At 37.7% G+C, this 21,760-nt stretch overlaps 1 protein-coding gene across 2 annotated transcripts in view; it reads right to left on the minus strand.

The window, feature by feature from the left end:
- The window catches only part of LOC127618731 (agrin-like), a 318,903-nt gene extending 304,171 nt beyond the window's left edge, over positions 1–14,732 (minus strand). For both annotated transcript variants that reach the window (XM_052091344.1, XM_052091343.1), the window contains exons 1-2: positions 14,282–14,732; positions 12,521–12,782 (exon numbers count right to left, since the gene is read on the minus strand). In XM_052091344.1, the coding sequence (XP_051947304.1) occupies positions 12,521–12,782; positions 14,282–14,485 (466 nt within the window). In that variant the 5' untranslated portion in view covers positions 14,486–14,732. The remainder of the gene's footprint in view (positions 1–12,520; positions 12,783–14,281) is intronic.
- Positions 14,733–21,760: the final 7,028 nt, after the last annotated feature.

Consider the following 21,760-nt stretch of genomic DNA (forward strand, 5'->3'; position numbering starts at 1 on the left):
AACATTCACTTCTTGATTGCAGCAATAATAAGGCAAAGCTATGAAATATTTTGAACAATGTTTAATTAAATCAACCTGGATGTGTTCATGTGTTGCTTAAACAATGATGCCTGTTGGAAAGATTAAACTACACACAAACTCGAACTTGGTGCCAAGACAAACTTTAAAAGGAGAGGTGAGCAGAGGGCTACAAAACACTGTTCATCTTCCTTTGTTTTCAGTTTTGTCATTCACAAAGCTTCATCAGTATTCCAAGCAGGAAGATAGGTTTCAGAGTTTTAATTAAAATCTTAAAATGTAATAACTCCGGAGACTCTAGATGGCTGCCAACCAGGCATAATTGTCAGCCTTTACCACCCCCACCCCCTCCACACATGCGCTATCTTTTTGCTGGCAGTTTCTTTCTTTCCAACTTTCACCCCCTCAGTCCAGATTTTTTCTAATCATGTTCCACAGAGAGAGTCCCAACGACACACCATGCTGGAAATCAGCCTACCGGAAAATGTCTTCCCATGGCTTCCTGTACAAAGCAGTGCTTGTGCACAGGCAAATGTAATAAGGTGATGAGTTTGAGTGTCCCATCAAGCGCTCAATGGGAAGCAAAGAATGTTAAGATCTCTAATGCCGTGAGGAGTTTGTTAAGAAAACTTCTGTCTCCTCTCGGGCCATAAGGACAGGCTAAATAACTTGAGTGGAAAATTAGATTCTAATTCTGGCACCTACAAACATAAAAGGAACAGTTCACCAAAAAAAAAAAAAATCGTAATTATTTTCTCAGCCTCATATTGTTCTGTACACCCATATGACTTTCTTTCTTATACTGAAAACAAAAGTTAACTTAGGCCACTCTATCCCATATATAGATTATTCTTTTTCAAGTTCTTCACTGAGTGTTCTTAAGAGTACATGAGAAAAGTAGCCATGCCTGATACATAAATTACTGTTCTTTTGAGTCAGATCTTTTAAAATAATCAGTTGATCAAGTTCACAAACCAGTCTACAACTATGTAACTCATAGTTACACATAGTGTGATGCATCATTGTAGAAATTAACTAGCTAGTCATGACTGTTTCCCGAAACTATAGTAATGTCGCACATCCTTCGTTCAAACCACATTGGTTCAACCATTTAAAGCTGTCATTAATGATGTTATGCAGGGAGTGGAATAATAGCTTCTGCGGATATCAAATTATAATTGCTCATTTACATGTACTCCAGAAAGTTTTTTATTGTGCGAAAATTGTTAAAGACACAAAAGCATCATCCACAGTGTAATGCAACAAATACATTGCGCTGCAACAGGGGTTTCCCTTTACATCAGACTTCAGGGTTCTCTTAACAGCTTTAAATCCCTTAAACGGCTGCATTTGTGTTGAAGTGATGTTTGAACGCCACTTTCTGCAGTTTGAGAATGTTCGTTGGAACTGCTGTTTAGGGAAACACCAAATCGTTGAACTATGTTGGTAACGATGGCACTCGCAACAATAGTTTGCTAACGATGCTTATGGGAAATGCACCCCTGAATGATTCATTAAAAAATCTGACTAATACAGGTCTCAAATTCAACTTACTCAATGATCCGGTCTCAATGAATAACAGTGGGAACGATTGGGTACTCAGTGAATAATGTCTTAAATCTTGATCTGATCCTTACACAAAGCTATTGTAACAATTGGAATACATCGCATAAGATATTTGGACCATATTTTTTAATACTTGTATTGTGCTTTAATGTCATTTTGAAGCTTGACAGTTTCAGTCAACATTCACTTTCATTATATTGAAAAGAGTGTTCAGGATATTCTTAAAAAAATTCACCTTTTGCCTTCCATGGAAGAAACTATACGGGTTTGAAACGAAGAGGGTGAGTAAAATGATAACAGAATTTTCAATTTTGGGTGAAGTATTCTTTTAATCTATCTCCTGTTTAGGCTAGTCACCCAAACCACTTTATTACTAAGATCTAGTTGTCATAGCCATTTAGTGACACATCAGAGCCAATTATCGTATAGAACATTAAGCCCAAAGATACGTGTGCTTTGCTGCGACTGGCTTTCGCTCCATCCACCAATGACTGGTCTCCAATATCTCATAAAATACATTTGGATATGCTAGGGCTAAAGTCTGGCTCATGGAGAAATAACACAGGGTGCATTTTTAATAAAGCCCCTTTCTGAAAGAGACCCTTCTCTAATGAGTCTCATGCTAAGACATTAACAATAGGAGGAGGAAGTCCTTCACCTCAGTTATGCTTAAACATTACTTGCTCGGGGCTAAGTGCAGACGGTCTGACCTTTGTGCAATTTTGAATCAGTGGCATGCCTGGCCTCCTCCTTACATAAACAGCCAGAAAGTGCTCCCATTGGCCTAGTCTTTGGAGCCCTCACATAAGACCTGCTCCTCTCATTCCCCAACATGTCACAAACACAATCAAACACCTTCTACAGGAGACCAGCACTGGACCCTCAGCTATTAGTCCTTTGGCTAAAACTTGAACTGGGCCCCTTGAACCAGTCTGCCTTCATGACGGGCAGAGAACTGAGGAGCCGAAAAACAAACCCCCTTTGTTGATTTTCACTGAAACAAAATGAGGAGGGATTTGTTTGGGATTGAACCGGACAGAGAATCTCACATGCGCGCACGCATCTCCTTTCTTCCTTGTCTGCCTGTCAGATTGTCAACTAGTCACACACACATGCAGCGAAGAAAATGTCAGAGAGAAGCATGGCGAGGGGGTCTGACATGAATGTGTGTGTGTGAGTTAAAACAGTGTTTCTCAACTATTCTATTCAGACTGGGTCGATGACAGCAGGGAAAGAGCAATGCCATGGTTCTCCCATTGAAGATGTTTCGGTGGCCGCCCAAGTGATTATAGTGACTATTTAGGACTGCAGAGGCAGATTTAATGATAATCTCGCAAACAGCCAAAGGCATCTAATCTGCACTTTCGCACGAGTGTAACAAGCTCGCAATCATGATCTGCTCTTCTCTCAAGCGCGCAAGCAACAACTGGGCTTCCCTCGATATTGCGGAACGCAGACATCAAAACTGAACCAATTTCAATTCTAACGAGACTTTTCTAGTTTAAAGCATTAAATCAAGTTAAAGTCAAGTCGAACCTCTCAAACAGTAGGCAGCCCTGACATGCCAAACAGCACTGAGGAGGAAAAGAGCAACACTGTGCTATGTGCCAAAAAAATAAATAAATTACACACCATCACCTTTACATATTTGTTTCACGATTTTACATGAATAAAAGTAACGGTTATATTTTGACAAAATGTTATATTTTCATATGAAATAATCTAAAGGTAGAATTTATTAGACCTCATTTTATATCAACAGTGGCAGTTGTAGTTAAAGTTTCAAGATTGATTGTTAATAATCAAAGGACATTACTTCAAAAGCTCACACAGCTGATGTTATTTTAAATTTAGTAGTTAATTTAACATGCTTTGCTAACATGTAAACTAACATGCTTTAGTTATATAACATGTTATAATTATGCTATTTGTATCATGTTAATAATTCGGTTTATTATAATTCTGTTAGCTTTCTTATTTTTTTCTTATTTACAGTGCTTATAATTAAAGTGAAAGGGGCCAGTACATTTACATTAAAATACACACAGTTTCAAAAGTATAGCCACAAGGTGTAAACATTATATGATATCAGACTGATAAAACAACTTAATCTTATATGTGTAAAGTTATATCTAGGCATGCATCAGTACCTGGATCGGAATCGGCTCTGATGCTGATGATTTTAACTGGATCAGTTAGTGGTCCGACGAAACCGATCCAAATCCGATTCTGTGTGTTAGTCATGGTTGTTATCCTCAAGCTTAAAAAATTGCATAAAACCACCCTTAAGGTAGTCCATATGACTAGTAGTCCATTTTATTTAAAGTATCTTGAAGACATACAATAGCTTTGTGAATCTCAAAAGGCTGCATTTAATAAATAAGTATACAGTATAGTGTGCATGCACCACTCTTCAGTCAATGACCGATGCTCTGTTGCTTCACACACCTACATAGCACACTTGCGCTGATGCTACAGCTTCAGCTCTCAGAGCAGCACGCAATATGTGAGCGCTACACACAAACTACATCTCAGATGTAGATGATCGATAGTTTGGTTTGCTTATTACATGTACTGAGATGAAACTGGAAGACCAGATTTTGAATGAAACGTATATTACTGTGAACTAGCCCACACAGAGTCACTCTAAGGTTACCGTCTTCCTGGAATGTTCCGTCAAAATAAAAGCCCCAGGGTTTTATAGTTAAGAAATTACGACTTGAAAACGTAACATGACTGGGTTGACTGGGTTCCAAAAAAATGTATTGAAATTGAATTGAAAATGTGTGTGATTGAAAAGTGGACTGATATCCTATTACAACTGAAGTGAGCAAAAAAGATGTCTGAATAAAACGTTTTAAGAGAACTGGTTTCTTTTCAACTACGGACTTTAACTGGGTTAACTGATAATGCTGCTGCTTTCTTTGGCTTTGTTTTATAATGAAATAATGTGTTGTAAGATGTTTTAGTTCCATTACATTAGGTATAGATATTCTAAACTGATTAAAAAAAACAACACTGATATTGGATCGGGATCAGTAATGGCCAATATTGAGATTACAGGTATTGAAATCAGAAGAGAAATGTTCTTATCGGTGCATCCCTAATTATATCCAATATTACAACTTGTAACAACTTGTCATGACAACAAAAGCAGGTTACCCTGTATTTTGGTAAAAAGTGTAACGCAAACTAACTACGGAACTGTGTTTTTGTTTTTATTTGTTTTTTAACAAGGGATGAGTTTTCGATAATTTTTTGTAGTAATCTACACTATGCCACAAATGTTTAACTTTTCTGAACCAGGCACATTCCTTTAACGTGAACATTACTAATTAATATCATTACTAATAATAATGGGAAACAATATTGCTTTTGACAATAATGCTTAAACAAACAATATAACAATACATTAAATCTATTCAACCTAATGGAAAAAGTAGTAATAAATAGCAATTGTTCAAAACATAAATTCCACACAAGAATTTCTGGGAACTAATATAACTATGTGAATTTTTGATGGTACGATTATTGTCTGATAAAACAAAAAATCACGATTTCAAGATTTTTACGATTATCTGCAAATTTACCTATTATGCAACAATAAAACCCTCCACAAACATATCACAACTTAAGATGTATTGCAGCATTCGTTAGGAAATACAGTTAACATACCATACGTTTAAAATAAAACGGTGTCAGGCTAGGAGAACCTTCTCACAGTGTATTTACGTTCACTGAAATCTTATTCAAGTAGGAAAAACTTTTTGGAAGCATCGCATTCACGATATAAAGCGTAACCTCTCCTCTTTTAAACTTAAAACATACAACTCTTCAGATTTAGAGTTTCAATTCAGTGTTTGACTTTACCAAAAGGTAAGTAGTACACTACATATACAACATGCTGCGTTTCTCAAATTATTACCTTCATGGGCATGAATCTCTGGATGGTGATCCCACAGGTGCTGGAACATATTACATGTGTTCACCGCTTTTGCTGTCACTTTCCGTCCGCACGTTTTGCATATTGGATACCCGTCTTCAACAACTCCTGTTTCATTTTATAGATATCAAAAGTGCTCCCAAATATCTGATTTAATTGGCTTCTTCAGCGGATACAACACCGGGACATAGCGTTGGTCCGCCATGTTTTCATTTTGAGAGTTTCACGTGCTCTGAATGTTCACGTTCTGCACGCGCCCCGCCTTACCTAAACAATCACCTCGTGAACTCCGTTACCATAGTAACAGCCTCATAGACCAGCCAGTCAGAGGGCAGGACACACGCGCTGCGCAAGTAGTTAAACCAACACTGAAAGACTCATTTTCAGTACGTATTCTTAAAATAGAAAACGTGTTTTTTTTCCCGGATTTTAACCTTAGCTTCCAAATTCTTGCGGTTTAATAACTGTGACCATTTTAATCGCGGTTAATTGTGAAATCGGGTAATCACGACATCCCAAATGGGAACACTTTTTTATGTAAAAATAAACGCTGAATCTTTGAGCAGATTCACTGAAACAAACTAACCAAATTAACATATCCACGAAAATGAATCTGTTACAAATCAATCAAGCATTGGATTTACAATATTTTCAATTGCTCTTCATCTATTTTCTTTCTCTTGACTTCTGTTCAGTTATTTCTTTCTAACACCATGTCCTAACTACACGCGACGCGACGCCGCAACACGCAATAAAAGGTATCTTTTCCATGTTAATCAGAGTTTTTGTCCTAACCAGACGCGACGGCGACACGCGAAGTTTCTAATTTAGAAACGGTTCCTATTTTTTTATTGTCATGAATATTTAATCATCAAACATGGACGACGAGGAACTGATTGTCAAAGTTCAAAGGCATTCAATTCTCTACGATAAATCCCACAAATTCCACAAAGACATCAGGAAAAAGGATTCCGTCTGGAGAAGTATAGCTGAAGCATTGAATACACATGGTAAGTTAAGTTTAGACTTTCATCTACAGCGAATGAATGAAGCATTTAGCTATAGTAGGCTACTAATGAAGCATCAACCTGTGTAAAACAAATTCCGCTTTATTTTAAATGTAAAGTAGAGTGAATAGGCATGACAATTTGTGTCCCTGTATCCAGGGGTGTCATTCCAGACAATCTACTGAAATACAGGCAGGGTGGGGAGTCGCAATGACAATGACAGTAGTCCGAGCTGTGCACACCATTTCCAATGCGAGTGCGGGCCAGCAGTGCGCTTTCACAGAGAGACTCCGCCCACACGCTGTTCTGAATGGCTGTGATTTTTGATTGACGTGTGGCGTCTCACAGTCGCGTCGCGTCTAGTGTGGACAGACACACTTGCTGTCGCTGGAATTTTATCACGTCGCGTGTAGTTAGGACACGGTGTAAAGTTCAAAAGGAGCAGCTTTACTTAACACAATGAATCCATGCCATTTTTCTCTCCATCCTCTTTTGCATTTCAGCTGTTCTTCAGCTGCTTATAGTTAGTCTGACCTCATTTATCCCATTCAAAGAATCAGCAATACCTCCTGTTTGTCACAACGATTTCAAAAAGGGTTCATCCACTATTATCCAGTATGCCATTTAATGTATAAGTATCCATATAAGCAAACAAAGTCAGAGAAATGCTGAGAATGACAAGTTTACACATGTCCACTTAACAGAAAGGAGAACATCTGATTGTACAAGCTATGCCAAAGTCTTTCTAAGTACTCTATTCTCAAAATAATCTATTATGCCATTGAAATACAAATAACCCCTATACAATTTTGGGGAAAAAGTTTGATTCAAGCCATCTGTAGTTTAATTTGTCTGAAAGTGTAAACACCGTTGCTCTGTGAAGCTATCAAAACATTGCTCTGTTTGTATGAGTGTACCATCCAGCCTGAGACAGCAACAATGGCTCAACCAATGGTGTGAATTTACTGTAGGGCAAGACTATCTATCTCAGTGTTTCTCAACTGGTGGGTCATGACCCAAGAGTGGGTCGCAGGTCTATTCGGAGCAGGGAAAGAATAAACGAATGGTTCTCCAATTGAAAATTTCTTGGTGCCGCCCAAGTGAAATTTAGGGTTGCCGATGTAAATTTTGTGATAATATTGCATTTAGCTAAAGCAATGCGATATTTCGGTGTCATTAAAGCTTTTGTGCGAATGTAACGGAACCAGCTAGTGGTTATGATCTGCTCTTCTCTCTGGCATTCACGCGCAACAACCAGGATCCCCTTAATATCACAGCATGCAGGCCTCAAAACTGATGTGACCCAATTGAATTCTAGGGAGAATTCTCTAGTTTAAATTGCAATGGATTTAGTAAAACCTCTCAAACAGTAGGCTTTTTTTTTTTTTTATTAAAATGTTCAATGTTTAGGATTTCATCCCAAATAATATATTAGATCAAATCTATTAGACCTGCCACCTCATTTTTATAACATCAGTGGCAATTGTATTTAAAATTTCTAAATGTGTTATGGCTACTATTTTTTCTTTTTCAAAAATACAATAATTTATTATTATTATTATTATTATTATTTAAGACTAGCTACACTGATCTAACCATGGCAATGGGGAGCCATCCATGGTCTTACCTGTGCTTATATGTCATTATTACGTTTAGCAAATGATTAAGTTTTCCTCCTGTGTAATATATGTTCTGTTTGAAATAAATGGGATGATAAATATAATGTGCTCATATAAATAAATAGGCTCTTCAACTTTTAAAAGGGGTGAGAGAAAACGTCCTGTATCTTTTGTTGTTCAATAATGTCACTTGGTTCATGCCCTTACACTTGAAAATCATGAACAAAACTAATTTATACAGGATGAGTTTATGGTGGGTTTTATTGTGGCCACTTGATGTCCAATGGGAAATCTGGGTCCCGAAGCAAAAGCAGTTGAGAACCACTGATCTATCTGTTCGACCAATGGAAGATGAGTTTGCAATTTTTGCAATTCCACACATACGTACTTCAGCCTTAAGAATTAGACGGAAAACATGCCTTTTTGCTGAATGTGTGAATAAGCCAGTAGGGCTATATATTTTTTACTCAATGAACGCATTAACCCAAGAGTTTTCCAGTAAGAATCCAAGTTGTCTGTGTCAATGACGAGAAAACTGGGTGGGAATAAGAACTCAATGCCTCTAGGCCTCTCCTCTAAGCTTTGCTCCACAGTGTTCCAGTCCACACTTGTAAAAATAATTTTTCCTTGAGTTTTCTTGTTATAACATTTCCGCCTCCCAATCTTGTCTTTAAAAACAGCTTTTTTTTTCTTCTTTATGAAAACTAACGGCAGTATTCCTAATGTCAGATTTGAAAATCGTAATTTCTCCGTGCTCTCTAACACGTCGGCGGTGAGGAGAGAGGAGAGGATACTCTCGGCAGGCTGACAGGTACGGTCTTGTTCTCTCCACCCCATACACACTCTCTTACTCATTTATGCTGTAGGTCTAAAATATGGAGGCTAAACAGTGACAAAGAGGAAAAATAATAAACAATTCACTGAAGGGTCACGCTTTATTAAATAATTGATAGATAACATTAAATTCCTCAATCAGCTTAGCCCGCACAAAATAAACACCATTAGGCTCCATTCCAAGTAACTCAACCTTCATAGGAAGCATTTTTTATTCAAGGCATGGTTTATAATATACTTCTCTCACTTTGTCAAAAACAAGGTCAAAATCACTGTTGCTGAATGTTTTGGTACGTGCATTCTCTGTTTATAGACTCGGAAATTTTGGAAATAGAATTCGTAAGCCGTGCGTTTACAACCCATTGACCATTATAAGCGCAGCTGTTTGCTATTTGTAGCATATACTTGAACAGCTTGTGTTTAAAAAGAGATTAAATCCCATTACAATTTAAAAAGAATCCCATTTGTTAAATGGTCTCTCTTTAGCCTGACCAGCATTTATTTTCAGTGGCCTAACACTTAGCCACTCTATCTGTAAATGCAAAATACGACCCTCCACTAAATTGCACCCTCATCAAACCTTTTAGGATTTTACTAAAGCCTACAAAAAAGACAGTCTCTTCTCTGTAGTAGCTTCTGCCAAAAAGCTTTGCTCTTAAAAGAAGAGTACTGTCAGGAGGAAAGGTTAACAGAGGACTGCTCCAAGCCCTGAAGGAAAAGGAGAATTCTGTAAAACACTGTAAACCAACGAGACCTTACGAGTCACTTGCCAAACAGAAAGGATGTAGAAATGCACAGGATCAATTGGCTCAGTGTCTTTGAGTGTGCTGTTAGCTTTAAGTGCTCTGTTGTATTCCAGGCTAGTGAGCATATTCTAGAGTTAGGAATTCAATCAATATCTCGGTCTGGATACAATAATATTGTGATTCTTTATGTTTAGCATACAGTTCTTCAAAACCGTGATATATTGCAATTAGAGCTGTCAGTATTAACATGTTAACGCATGCAATTAATTAAAAAAGTTTAAGATGTTTACATTTTCTTAATCACGATTAATGCATTTACTGTTAATACAGCATAAGCACTGGTTGGAACCTTTGTAATGTGTCCACCCGGAGTCAATAAACTGATGCACACTTCACAACACACACACACACACACACACATACACATACACAACAGCGCTTCTGTGTCAGTGATAAAATGATGGAGAAAGAACCTCTTAACGCTATTTGATGTATTAAACAAGCCCACATAGGACTTGTAATAAAAAATCATTTATTTGTAAGGCGCATTTTAATTATCACAGAAGAACGTCAAGTCTTAACTATCACCAAAACACAGAATAAGATGTTTTTGTCTGCAAGCACTTTTCATGTGGAGTTCAAAGAGGCACTTGACACTGGTGTTGATGCCCTGACGTGAATCATGAATGTGGCTTTACAATTGCTGTAACAAAGTGGATAGCCACAGTCTATCGGCAGATTAATATTGTGAATGATGAGAGTTTAAGATGCGTAATGCCCATTGCAATGAAAATGCAGCCTATGGTGAGACTAGTTCTTTCAATTAGTCAACATCCCAATTAGACTTTGGGAAACGTTTAATGTTTCTTGAATTGGTGCTATTTTAGTGAATTTCTATCTTTATACTGTGGTAGGCTTTGTTTGGAAAATGTTAATGTGGCAGCGGGGGCGTGGTCAAGCACCCGTACGGGAGAGGAAAGCGGTAAGGGCGCTTACACCTAAGCTAAATTATGCCTAACACCTGTCTCTAATTCCAGTGAGCACGAGGAGAGCGGCATAAAAACTGACACAGAGCCTCCAGTGAGGGGGAGAACCCGACAAGCCAACCCAGTGCGCTTCTATTGTTTGGTGTTGTGAACTATTGTGGTTAAAGCGGCAATTAAAGCCTTACCTTTTATTGAAAACTCGTTTCCTGTCCTCCTTCCCGTGAGGGTTGTTACAGTTAATAAAGCATTTGTTGTTACATATTGTTTTGTTTTCTTTCCTAAGATGGAAATAAATTCATTTTGACAGGAAAATAAGTATATAGTGTCAAATTTCTGCACTTTCAAAATCTGTGACCAATCGCAATTAACTACAAAGAAATATGTGATTAATCGCAATGAAAAATTCAAATCGACTGACAGCACTAATTGCAATCTTCTTTTTTTCTTTTCCCATTTTTCACCCCAATTTGGCATGTCCAATTCCCAATGTGCTCTAAGTCCTTGTGGTGGCGTAATGACTCGCTTCAATCTAGGTGGCAGAGGATGAACTTCAGCTGGCTCTGCAACTGGGCCACGTTGGCTGCTTAGGAGACCTGGCTAGAGTCACTCCAGAGGTGGCGGTCAGCATCTTTACTTGCTGAGCTACCCAGGCCCCCCTAGTAATTGCAATCTTTACCCACTTTTTTCTCTTTGATGTGCACTGGAATTTGTTGACCTTAATTTGCTGTAAGTTTCATCTCGATCTCCTTTTTGGTGTCAGAACTGTGAATATTTTACCTTGTGATATGTACAGTATTTATAACGCAATATCTCATTTATGTGGTATATGATTGCAAAGCTATGATTGCACCCCTAGTATTTTCTCAATTTGTATGGTTGCCAGCAATAGAGAGCACTAATAGAGACTAAACTAAAAGCTTTGCCAGTTCAAAGAACTCATGGAAAAAGCTGTTATAAAGGAAGGATGACCATTGTCTTTCACCTAGCACCATTGACAGAATACTTACTCTTTTCAAAAGCAAAAGTACTTTATAAAGTCACAAAATTTTGGACCAAAGACAGGTTTTATTAATTCAGTTGCTCTTGACATGCACTTCCTTCCTTGATGTCTTATATTGCCGAGCCAAACTTTCTCCTGACATTATGGCTTTGGGAACGTGGAAATAAGCCGTGAATGCCATCATAAGTCAGTTTTAGGAGCCCTTAGTTAGGCTCGCAAAGCTTGAGGCTGTGCAGTTAGTTTTTAGTATCTCCACTCTAACTCTATAAATTATTTCCCTCAAGGTGGTAGAAGTTTGGATTTTCACTCAGGTTAGTCTGAGGCCCTGGAGGTTTTCCGTCAGTAAGTAGACACACCCTCCTTTGACAGAACTGAATACCAACGGTTGATTGCTAGTGACAGCACACATGAAATACTTTGTTTTTAAGCCCCTGGGGCCTGAAAAATTCAATAAATGTTGCCAGCTAACAACAAGTTATACAGCCCTGATTCTTCATAAATGATGCTGTGGAACATTGAATGAACAACAGCAGATTTAATAATAGGGACAGATAGTAGATGGTACAGCATGACACTATTAAGACCAAGGTGGTGGGTTTGATTTCCAGGGAATAACATGAATATACTGTAAGTCACTTTGGATCAAAGCATCTGTCAAATGCATAAATGTAATAGTTACCATCACAGAATGTGAGCTGCTTCATTAGGTAGAATGAAGATGTAGGTTAGACAGCCAGTGGTTAATCCCAGTCAGCAGATATAAATGATGCATTTATGCTGATTCAGGAGAATGTTTCTTACCTTCCACACAGTGTTCTACCTCCTCCAGGTTGCGGAGAGTAATCCTCATCAGGCTTGAGTTGAGCATCAGTTCGTTTTTGTGGCTTGGCCACATGTACTCAGGGGCCAGGTTGACAAAGAAAATGCGTGTATCTCCAGTGGCTACCTGATTGTCGCAAATGTGAGGGTCCCCGAACCCGCCAATCATCACCTTGTTCCCTCCGTCCAGCAGCACCTCTCCGTTCACCGTGGTCTTGCCTTTCAGGTAGCGCCATACCCTGACCTTCAGACAAGGCAGGGACAGGGGACAGGGAGGACAACATGATATTACGAAAATATAATTTCCAGCAGATCAAGGTCATTTTTCTGAACATTCCAGAGCAGCCACCCGCTGGCTTGTACTCAATTTAACCTAAAATCTGAGAACTAATAATCTGGGATTTTTGTCATTTAAAACTGGAATAAACAAAGTTTTAGGATTTGGAAAAATTGTAAACAAGGAAAAGTTATGTCATAGAATAAATAAGAAATGTTTAAGATTCTGCACTCTTTCTAGGTCACTAATCAAATGCAAGCAAATTTGTGGCATTGACCTTGTTAACTCTTTGTACAAAAGGTCAGCTTTCCTTGCTTCCATTGAAGCACAAAATATGCTCTTTGGAGCATTTTTCAAATCATGCTGGAATAACATGGATCATCAGGTTTTGCGAAAACTTGCAGAGTCTGTATGCTGTCACTACAGAAAAAGGCGGATTTGGGATTTATGACTGCAGGAATAGCTACAATTTTAGATAATTTTTCTAATTTTTCTGCCAGTAGTAGACTTTTATTTCTGTGTTTATGTCCATATTATTAGTTTCTATAAAAGTAGACTTTTATACACATAACCACATTCTGTTATATAATAAAAGCCCGTAGTTACATGATAATTGTGTGATAATTGAAGATAATTGGACCTGCAGCACTAATACAGCATGAAAGCACAACAAGTCACTGCAAAGGCTGAGGTTCGGGTTCCTCGTATATGAAAGATCGAATTTCAGGTGGATCAAAGTAGGACTGTGTAGGCTGACATTTTTAATTAAGTAGCCTAACTGACTAGCACCAATGTCCACAACCAAGAATAATCTATTAGGTATATATATGTGTGTGTGTGTGTGTGTGTGTGTGTGTGTGTGTGTGTATGTGTGAGCGTGTATTTATCACTTTGTGGGGACCAAATGTCCCCATAAGGATAGTAAAACCTGAAATTTTTGACCTTGTGGGGACATTTTGTCAGTCCCCATGAGGAAAACAGCTTATAAATCATACTAAATTATGTTTTTTGAAAATGTAAAAATGCAGAAAGTTTTCTGTGAGGTTTAGGTTTAGGGGTAGGGTTAGGTTTAGGGGATAGAATATAAAGTTTGTACAGTATAAAAACCATTATGTCTATGGAAAGTCCCCATAAAACATGGAAACACAACATGTGTGTGTGTGTGTGTGTGATAACCTCCTAATAATATCTTATGCAAGTAATGCAAAATAAAATAGAATTGTAATAAATTAAACTACTCTCAGGATATGTGATATAGGCCTATATATATATATACCATATACTACCTTATATATATATATACCTTAATATTGGAAAAGTGTCTTTTCTCAATTTCTAACAGGTGATCACTGCTACATTTTTCACGCAGTGGCACAGATTTGTGATACAGAGGGATGTAGATGTTTAACATGTTACTTTCAGTTTGATGCATGTGAACATTGGCTGGTACTCTGTCCAAATCTTACCTTGCAGGAATAAGTGTTGTGCACAGGATCCATGTTCAAGATCTCCTCTACAGTCCCAGTTAAAACTACATTCGCCTGTTCTTCCCTTTTCTCCAGGTCCTTCTCCGAACAACTTCCATGACAACGAGAACTCAAAAGCGCAAAAACAGCCCAAACAAATGGCCAAACTGGCCAATAAAACATCTTTCTGCGGAGAGAGCCCATGGTCGACAAAACGGATAAAAGACAAAGTTATGAACTCTAAAAACAAAAACAGTGCGAGTCCTGCAGCAAGTTTGATTTAAAGAATAATCCGACTGCGCGATGCTCTGTGTTCGTCAAACTTCAATGCGATCAGCGGTCATTTCTGCGCTGAGTGTTCACGGCACGCATCCGCCGGCTGAGACTGAGAGAAGAATAGGGTGAGGAATGCGCTTCAGCCGCTGCTGCTGGTCACCCCCCTCACTCTGTCCTTTCAGACGCTCCTTTCACAGGGTATTTGTATGCAATCTGAATAGCTGATAAGAGCGACGGAAGGGGGTGATTTCAAGTGCAGGAGAGAAGCCGGTGTAAAACGCCACCCCTTGGAGAGATCGCGCCAATTCGGATAAATTAACCCTTAAAAAGGGAGTGAAGCACACAGCACAGGATGAAATTAGCTACAAACCGAAGATTGAATGGAGTATCTACATTATGTGGCTTGCCTTCACTCAAAAAAAAAATAAATAAATAAAAAAAAATGTTCAGCCTATTTTTAAATATTTAAGAGCCTATTTCAATTTCAGATTATAATTCCATCAAATTCAGTTGTGTAATATTTAACTAAATTAAATGAATAACACTTTAGATGAATAAACAAATAAAAAATAGTACAATGGGGCTAAAGGCCTGGGAAATAATAAATTGCATTTTTTTTTATTTTGTTTTATCCCAAAACAGTAAACTGCAACAACAACAACAAAACCACAAAAAAAGTTTATCACTATACACTGCAAAATATTCCTGATCCATGAGGTTATTGTGAGTGATGTCTTAAGTTTGATTGTAAGGTAATTGGATCTAATATTTAATCATTTTTAAAATGTTACAAATTGATGTAGTTAATGAGAATCCCTGAAATTATCACATTTCTTTGTTGATAAAATACTTATTTATCATTTTCATTTTTGTTCAAGGCAATGGTGTAGATTTGTTTTGAACATTTGGGGGGTCCAAATGTGGGTCCAGGGGGCCTACAACACTTTACACAGTGCATAATAACAGTTAATGCACAGATACATAGAACATTATATTCATTGCATACTCTTAAATATTTATACACTGTGTCATATCAAAATTTCATATAAAATTTTCAGAAAAACATTAAAGGGGCTGTAAGCAATTTCTTTCATGTAAAGGTATGCAAAAAAATGTCCCTACTCCCTGAAAGATATTAATGAAATAAGTTTCCTGAGATATCTCACTGGTCTCTGTGACAACACTAGACTCTGTAAACAGCAAAGTAAAATGTGTCAATGAGGCTTTCTGCCTGTCAATCATTTTGCACGTTTGCACGTGTGAAGTTGCAGCAAATATTGAGGCATAATGCATTTTTATGCCATGTTGTTCATAGTAGTTGCCTGTTGAGTGAACTATTTTACTGCTGTTGTTTTTAACAACAGTTTCTGCTCTCATTGAAGCAAATTTTTGTATCTTTGGAGTTCTGAGATTTGAAAAGAGGGGGCGTGGTTAATCCAGCGGCTCAATAGCTCAGTCTTGTGGAAGTAGAAAGGCTGAAATCACTTACATAACCTTTAACCCTTTCAGAAAATTTTGACTGAAATTGCACATGTTGTCAGCCACTGACTGTGTCTTGTGAGACACAAAGATTTGTTCCTGCAGGGGGGATCTGACACTCTGAAAAACAAAACCTCCAAGCATCCGCATTTAAATCTCAGAACATTTTATATCCCTTTGGAGACATTTTACACTGGATAATTATTTTTAATAAAAACTTATAATTGCAAGGATTCATACCTGTGAATGGAAATCTACATCAGCATTATCTATTAAAGCATTTAAAAAAATCCTCATCTAGTAATAATAATAATCGATTGGAATGATTGGCCCATCGTGGTGAGAAGGCACTATGTGGGCATTACCAAGACATACAATGGAGTGGGTACTTCAGTTTCTTGTCTGATTATGACAGAATCACAGTCACGCAATTGCAAGGAATCTCATACTGAATTATTTTCAGCATTAATAAAAAATATATAAAACAAGGACAGGTGCATGATTGGCATTGGCGGAGCTAGGGGGTGGCCAGGGGTTGCCATGGCTGCCATGGACCGAAGCCTGGCCACCCCATTGGCCACCTCACTCGCAATTGCTGTTTTAGTCAGTTTTTTGGCACAATGTAGTTCTTTAGAGGTGAAATCATCTCTGTACAAATGTACAAACTTAACATGTGTGCAAACCAAGGTCGCAAACCGCTCTGTCCTGGGTGCCATTGTATTCAAAATGCTGCCCGAACATTTCTGTGCCACCACAGACTGATTGCTTGCCCCTGCCTGGCCACCCCTTTGAAAAATTCCTGGCTCCGCCCCTGATGATTGGGGGAGACAAATCAATTTTCTATTACAAAAATTTGTTCTTTCAATCTTGATACACTTGACAGTTTCATTAAGGTGTGCCTTTAGCCCCAATGTAATTAAAATTATTTTATGAAATTGAAATGCATAAATCTTCAAATTATTTTTTGAGTGTTGCAATCACTGTAATAACTGTGTAATTACAAGCAATGCCACACTATAATTACATATTAAGTACATGTTGTTGATTAGAATGACTTTATAATTATCTGAGCACTGTAATGTAATGTGTTACCAAATACATAAAAACAGGTTAACCTTATTGAAACAAATAGTTGTTACAACTTGTAACATCTTGTTAGTGTCTTTGTTATTTGTCAAAACGCACCAGCACATTTTAACATCTTAAGATGGAAATGAGTAATGATGCTACTAATTTCAACATCACTCTGACATACTCGACTGGTAAAACTTGTACTGTCTCTCCCATTTATAAACTGACAGTGCATAAATTTCCACTCTTTCTAAAGCTGTAATTTTACTACCCGTCCTATTTCTGGAAAATGACAGGGTGTAGAATCCGTGGTTGGACTGATATATTATTAGAAATACTCCCATTTTAATGACACTGTGTCCTGGCCCTTAATTCTTCACACAATAAGAATAGATTGAAACACTTTATTTAAAATATGCATACAAATTGCAAAATAAAATGTGCATAATAGGGATTTCTATTTTATTTCATTTTATTTGTGGAAAAGTCCCCTTTATTGGGAATGTGTGACAATTTCTTGAATCATTACTTGCCTTCAGAAAACTGTTCTGTGATTGATATAGCTCAGAGTTTTAGTAAACAAAGACCATGTTCTTTAACAGGAATTAAGAATTCTGTCAGATAGCTAAGCATATAAAAGAACTTTGACATTTCAAAATGTTATATTTTTCATTACTTTCAAAACATTTAACTTCAAAAGATACATGGATCTCTAAGATAATGTTTAACCACTTCTCTCCCATGTTTGAACAGTTGTTTGGCCTCTGAATCTGTCAGCAGAGATCTGAAAGAACAAGAGATGATCTGATGCCTTGAACAGCCATTAGCTTTTTACACAGCCAATTAAACAAATCTCATCTGATTCAGCTTTGACTAGAGTCCACCCACTCTTTCCCACCAGCCCACCTCTCTCTCTCTCTCTTCCTAGGGAGCATAATGTAAACAGCCCACATAAACCCATTACAGTCAGCCTCATTTGAGAAATATCACTCATACTTAGAAATATCACACCTGTAATATCACTCATCAAACAAGCGTGGGAGTAAAATAATTCAAATGTATATTGCTCCACTTCAGAATTTGGGAAGAGTAATCCAGCCTGTGAATTGATGTAAAAGTGTGCACTTGAAGCCACAGACACCACTGCTGAAATTTAAATGAAATAACCCATCAGCAAGCATCTCCATCTCAACTTGAAAGCTTTCAACCACACAACAACAGCTCTCTTCTGCCCACATATATTTCACCACAAAAGGTTGCAAAAGAAAAAACACAATCATGAACAGGCTAATTCAGAGGAGACATTCTTCGGCACCTTGTCAGTCAAAGCATAATCTGTATGACAGATGCAATTGTTGTTGTTGTAAATTTAGGTTAGTGATATTTCATCCAGCAATTTTATTAGCTGGATTTGAAGTGCTACACTTTATAGGCTTAACTGTGGCGTTTCCATTGCTCTCTTTACTATGAAGGGGATTTTTGCATTCACAGCCTGATGATTGATTGCAATGTGGGTTAATGTGGAAAAAAATAAAACAATGCTGAAGATGAAGAATGAAACATGGACAGGTATGTTTGGACTGTTCCATATAAAGAGTTCAGCACTATCATATTGTAGTGTACTCCATGTAGTGGTGGTGGCGTAGTGGGCTAAAGCACATAACTGTTAATCAGAAGGTTGCTGGTTTGATCCCCACAGCCACCACCATTGTGTCCTTGAGCAAGGCACTTAACTCCAGGGATTGTCCCTGTAATAAGTGCACTGTAAGTTGCTTTGGATAAGAGCGTCTGCCAAATGCATAAATGGAAATATTGTTTATTTGAAATGCAATCTATTGCCAAGCGATCCAAAGCAGGCCTCTTCATCCAAACTGTTGTTTGCACTTTATGATATACATACACTGGGATTTGCTGCACTGCCTTTGGTTTGCAAAAAAAGAGCATTTAACCATTTTCCAGTGAGACCGCATAGCTCCATATCTCACTCAGATTCAGAGACACCAAAGATATACTATCATGACTGAAAAAGTTTACAATATTGCTAAAGCATGGATGAAACATGAGAAAGGAAAAGCAAGTGCAATAAATAAAAGATGGTGTAAAAATGGCGAGGATGGTAATAAAACAAGAGATGAGATAAAGCTATGAAGCTAAGGTGCATGTGTATTTTGGTTTGAAAAATATGGTATGTGTTGTTGTTGTTGTTCTTTCTCTCTCTCTCTCTCTCTCTCTCTCTCTCTCTCTCTCTCTCTCTCATTATTTGGTATTTTTATCATTTGAATAAAATGTGCCACAAATTTCATGTTCCATCTAGCTGTTCCTAGTTGTTTTTTTGGACTTGAATAATTTTTTTGAGCTGTCAGTGGTCTGTTTGTTTGATTTATGCTTTATTTGATTTTTTTATTAATTTGATTTATTTTCTTTATGCGCATGTGGAGATTTATAGTAATAAATTATTGAAATATTGATCTGTTTCTCACCCAAAGTGATTGCATCGCTTCAGAAGACATATTAAACCACTGGAGTCACACTTATATGCTTGCTTTATGTGATTTTTGAGGCAGGAAAAGTCTGGTCACCATTCACTTGGACCTACAGAGCAACGATATTCTTCTAAAAATCTTTGTTTGTGTTCTGCAGAAGAAAGAAAGTCATACACATTCAGAAGAGAATTTGAGAAGTCTGTTTGGAAACGTGTTTATTTTTGCAAATCCGTTTGGTGGTGCTAATGGCACAGAAAGTACATACATCAGCTTTAAAGGGTTTTAAAAATGATTACTGGCACGAGTCTTTGGTCTCTTGATTCTTAACCTGCTCTACCTCTCCCTCTCTCTCTCTCCCTCTCTCTCTCTTCCTCTCCTCTCATCTCCCTCTCTCTCTCTCCCTCTCCCTCTCCCTCTCTCGTCTCCCTCTCTCTCTCTCAATTCAATTCAATTCAAATGAGCTTTATTGGCATGACTTATGCAGTAATCCCAAAGCACTGACCATTACATGAGCAATGAACAAAATAATGATAATATAGTACATAAAGAAAATATCAATCAATCAATAAATACATGAATATTTTTTATTTATTTTTTAAACAAGAAAATGATTGAGGAAAAAAAAAAACTATACATACATACATGTTAAGATCATGTCTGACTTTAGTTTTGTCCGCTGGCTGACTCTCTCATTTGTGGCAAGCCGCTACATATTTTGCTGCTGTTTTGTCTTAATTTTTCAGGGTTTGGTAATGCCAATTTGGTGCTATTTGATGTAATTGTGTAAAGTAGACAGATCGGATGTTGTGATAGTGATCAAAGTGCAGCAGGAAGTGTTCTTCTGTCTCCACCTCTCTCTGAGAGCACAGTGAGCACAGTCTCTGCTCTCGTGGCTGTCATCTCTGTCTGTGCCGTTCTCTCTCTATAGCCAGACAGTGATCACTCAGTCTGTATTTGCTTAGTGTCTTTCTCACTTTATGCTCTTTCACACTGCTCAGGTATTCTGCTGGTTCCATCTTCTTTTGTGATTTTGTGGCATCTCTCCAACAGACAATTAAAATTTAGTTTTTGTAATTGTATAATTTGGTTGAGCCAGATTATGTTGTGCTGGTTTGGATGTAGTTTCAGCAGCAGCTGTGAAAGGGCGCTCCTGTGCAGGTTCTGCTCCTGGCACTACAGGGCTTCATCCAGGTATGAGCTCGACTCACTGCATTTTAGGTGCTTGTAGAATTTCAGAGCTCTTTTTTGGATACTGATTAGTAAGGGGTATTGTCCTGCTTTAAGGATTTTTAGCCAGGTTTTAATTGGAATTTCACATTGTATTTTTATTCATGTAGAAGACACTCATTGCTTTTGCCTTCAGTTCATTCACAGCCAGATTAAAGTTTCCTGTTGAAATTAGTTTTAGTCCCAGATAAGTGTATTCGTGGGTGTGTTGGAGGACTTGGTTTCCTGCTCTGAAGGTGTATTTATTTTCCCTAAACCTGGATCTATTTTGAAAAATCATTGTTTTCGTTTTTGCTAGGTTAATTTTAAGAGCCCCCGTTTGACTGAATGTCTCTGTAATGTCAAGGAGCTTTTGTAGTCCCTCTTTTGTTTTTGACAGAAGGACTAAATCATCTGCAAAGAGGAGACATTTAATTCCTGATTTAGTCAGGGTTGGGCCAGAGGGCAGTCGAATTATTTAATGCTTTGGCTAATTAATTATATAAATGTTAAATAGAGCAGGGCTCAATGGGCAACCTTGTCTGACTCCTCGTTGTTGAGAGAAAAATTCTGTTTGTTTGTTCCCTATTTTTACAGCACATGTTTTGTTTTATACATGGTGCTAATTAAATCAAATGTTTTCCCTCCAATCCCATTTTCCAGTAGTTTTAGGAAGAGTCCATCGTGCCAGATTGAATCAAAAGTCTTCTTAAAGTCGACAAAGCAAGCAAAGACTTTGGTTTTTGTTTTGGTGGTCATGTTTCTCAATAATCGTGTGGAGGGTGTAAATGGGGTCAGATGTTTTGTGTTTGGGTAGACATTTACCCCAGGTTGCTATTGACACATATGCCTCTGTAATTGTTTGGCTCAAATTTGTCTCCTTGTTTAAAGATGGGTGTAATTAAGCCATTATTCCAGGAGTCAGGAAAATACCCTACACTCAAAACAATGTTGAATAATTTAA

The sequence above is a fragment of the Xyrauchen texanus genome, chromosome 25, assembly GCF_025860055.1.
Source record: "Xyrauchen texanus isolate HMW12.3.18 chromosome 25, RBS_HiC_50CHRs, whole genome shotgun sequence".
In the NCBI taxonomy this organism is placed as follows: domain Eukaryota; kingdom Metazoa; phylum Chordata; class Actinopteri; order Cypriniformes; family Catostomidae; genus Xyrauchen; species Xyrauchen texanus.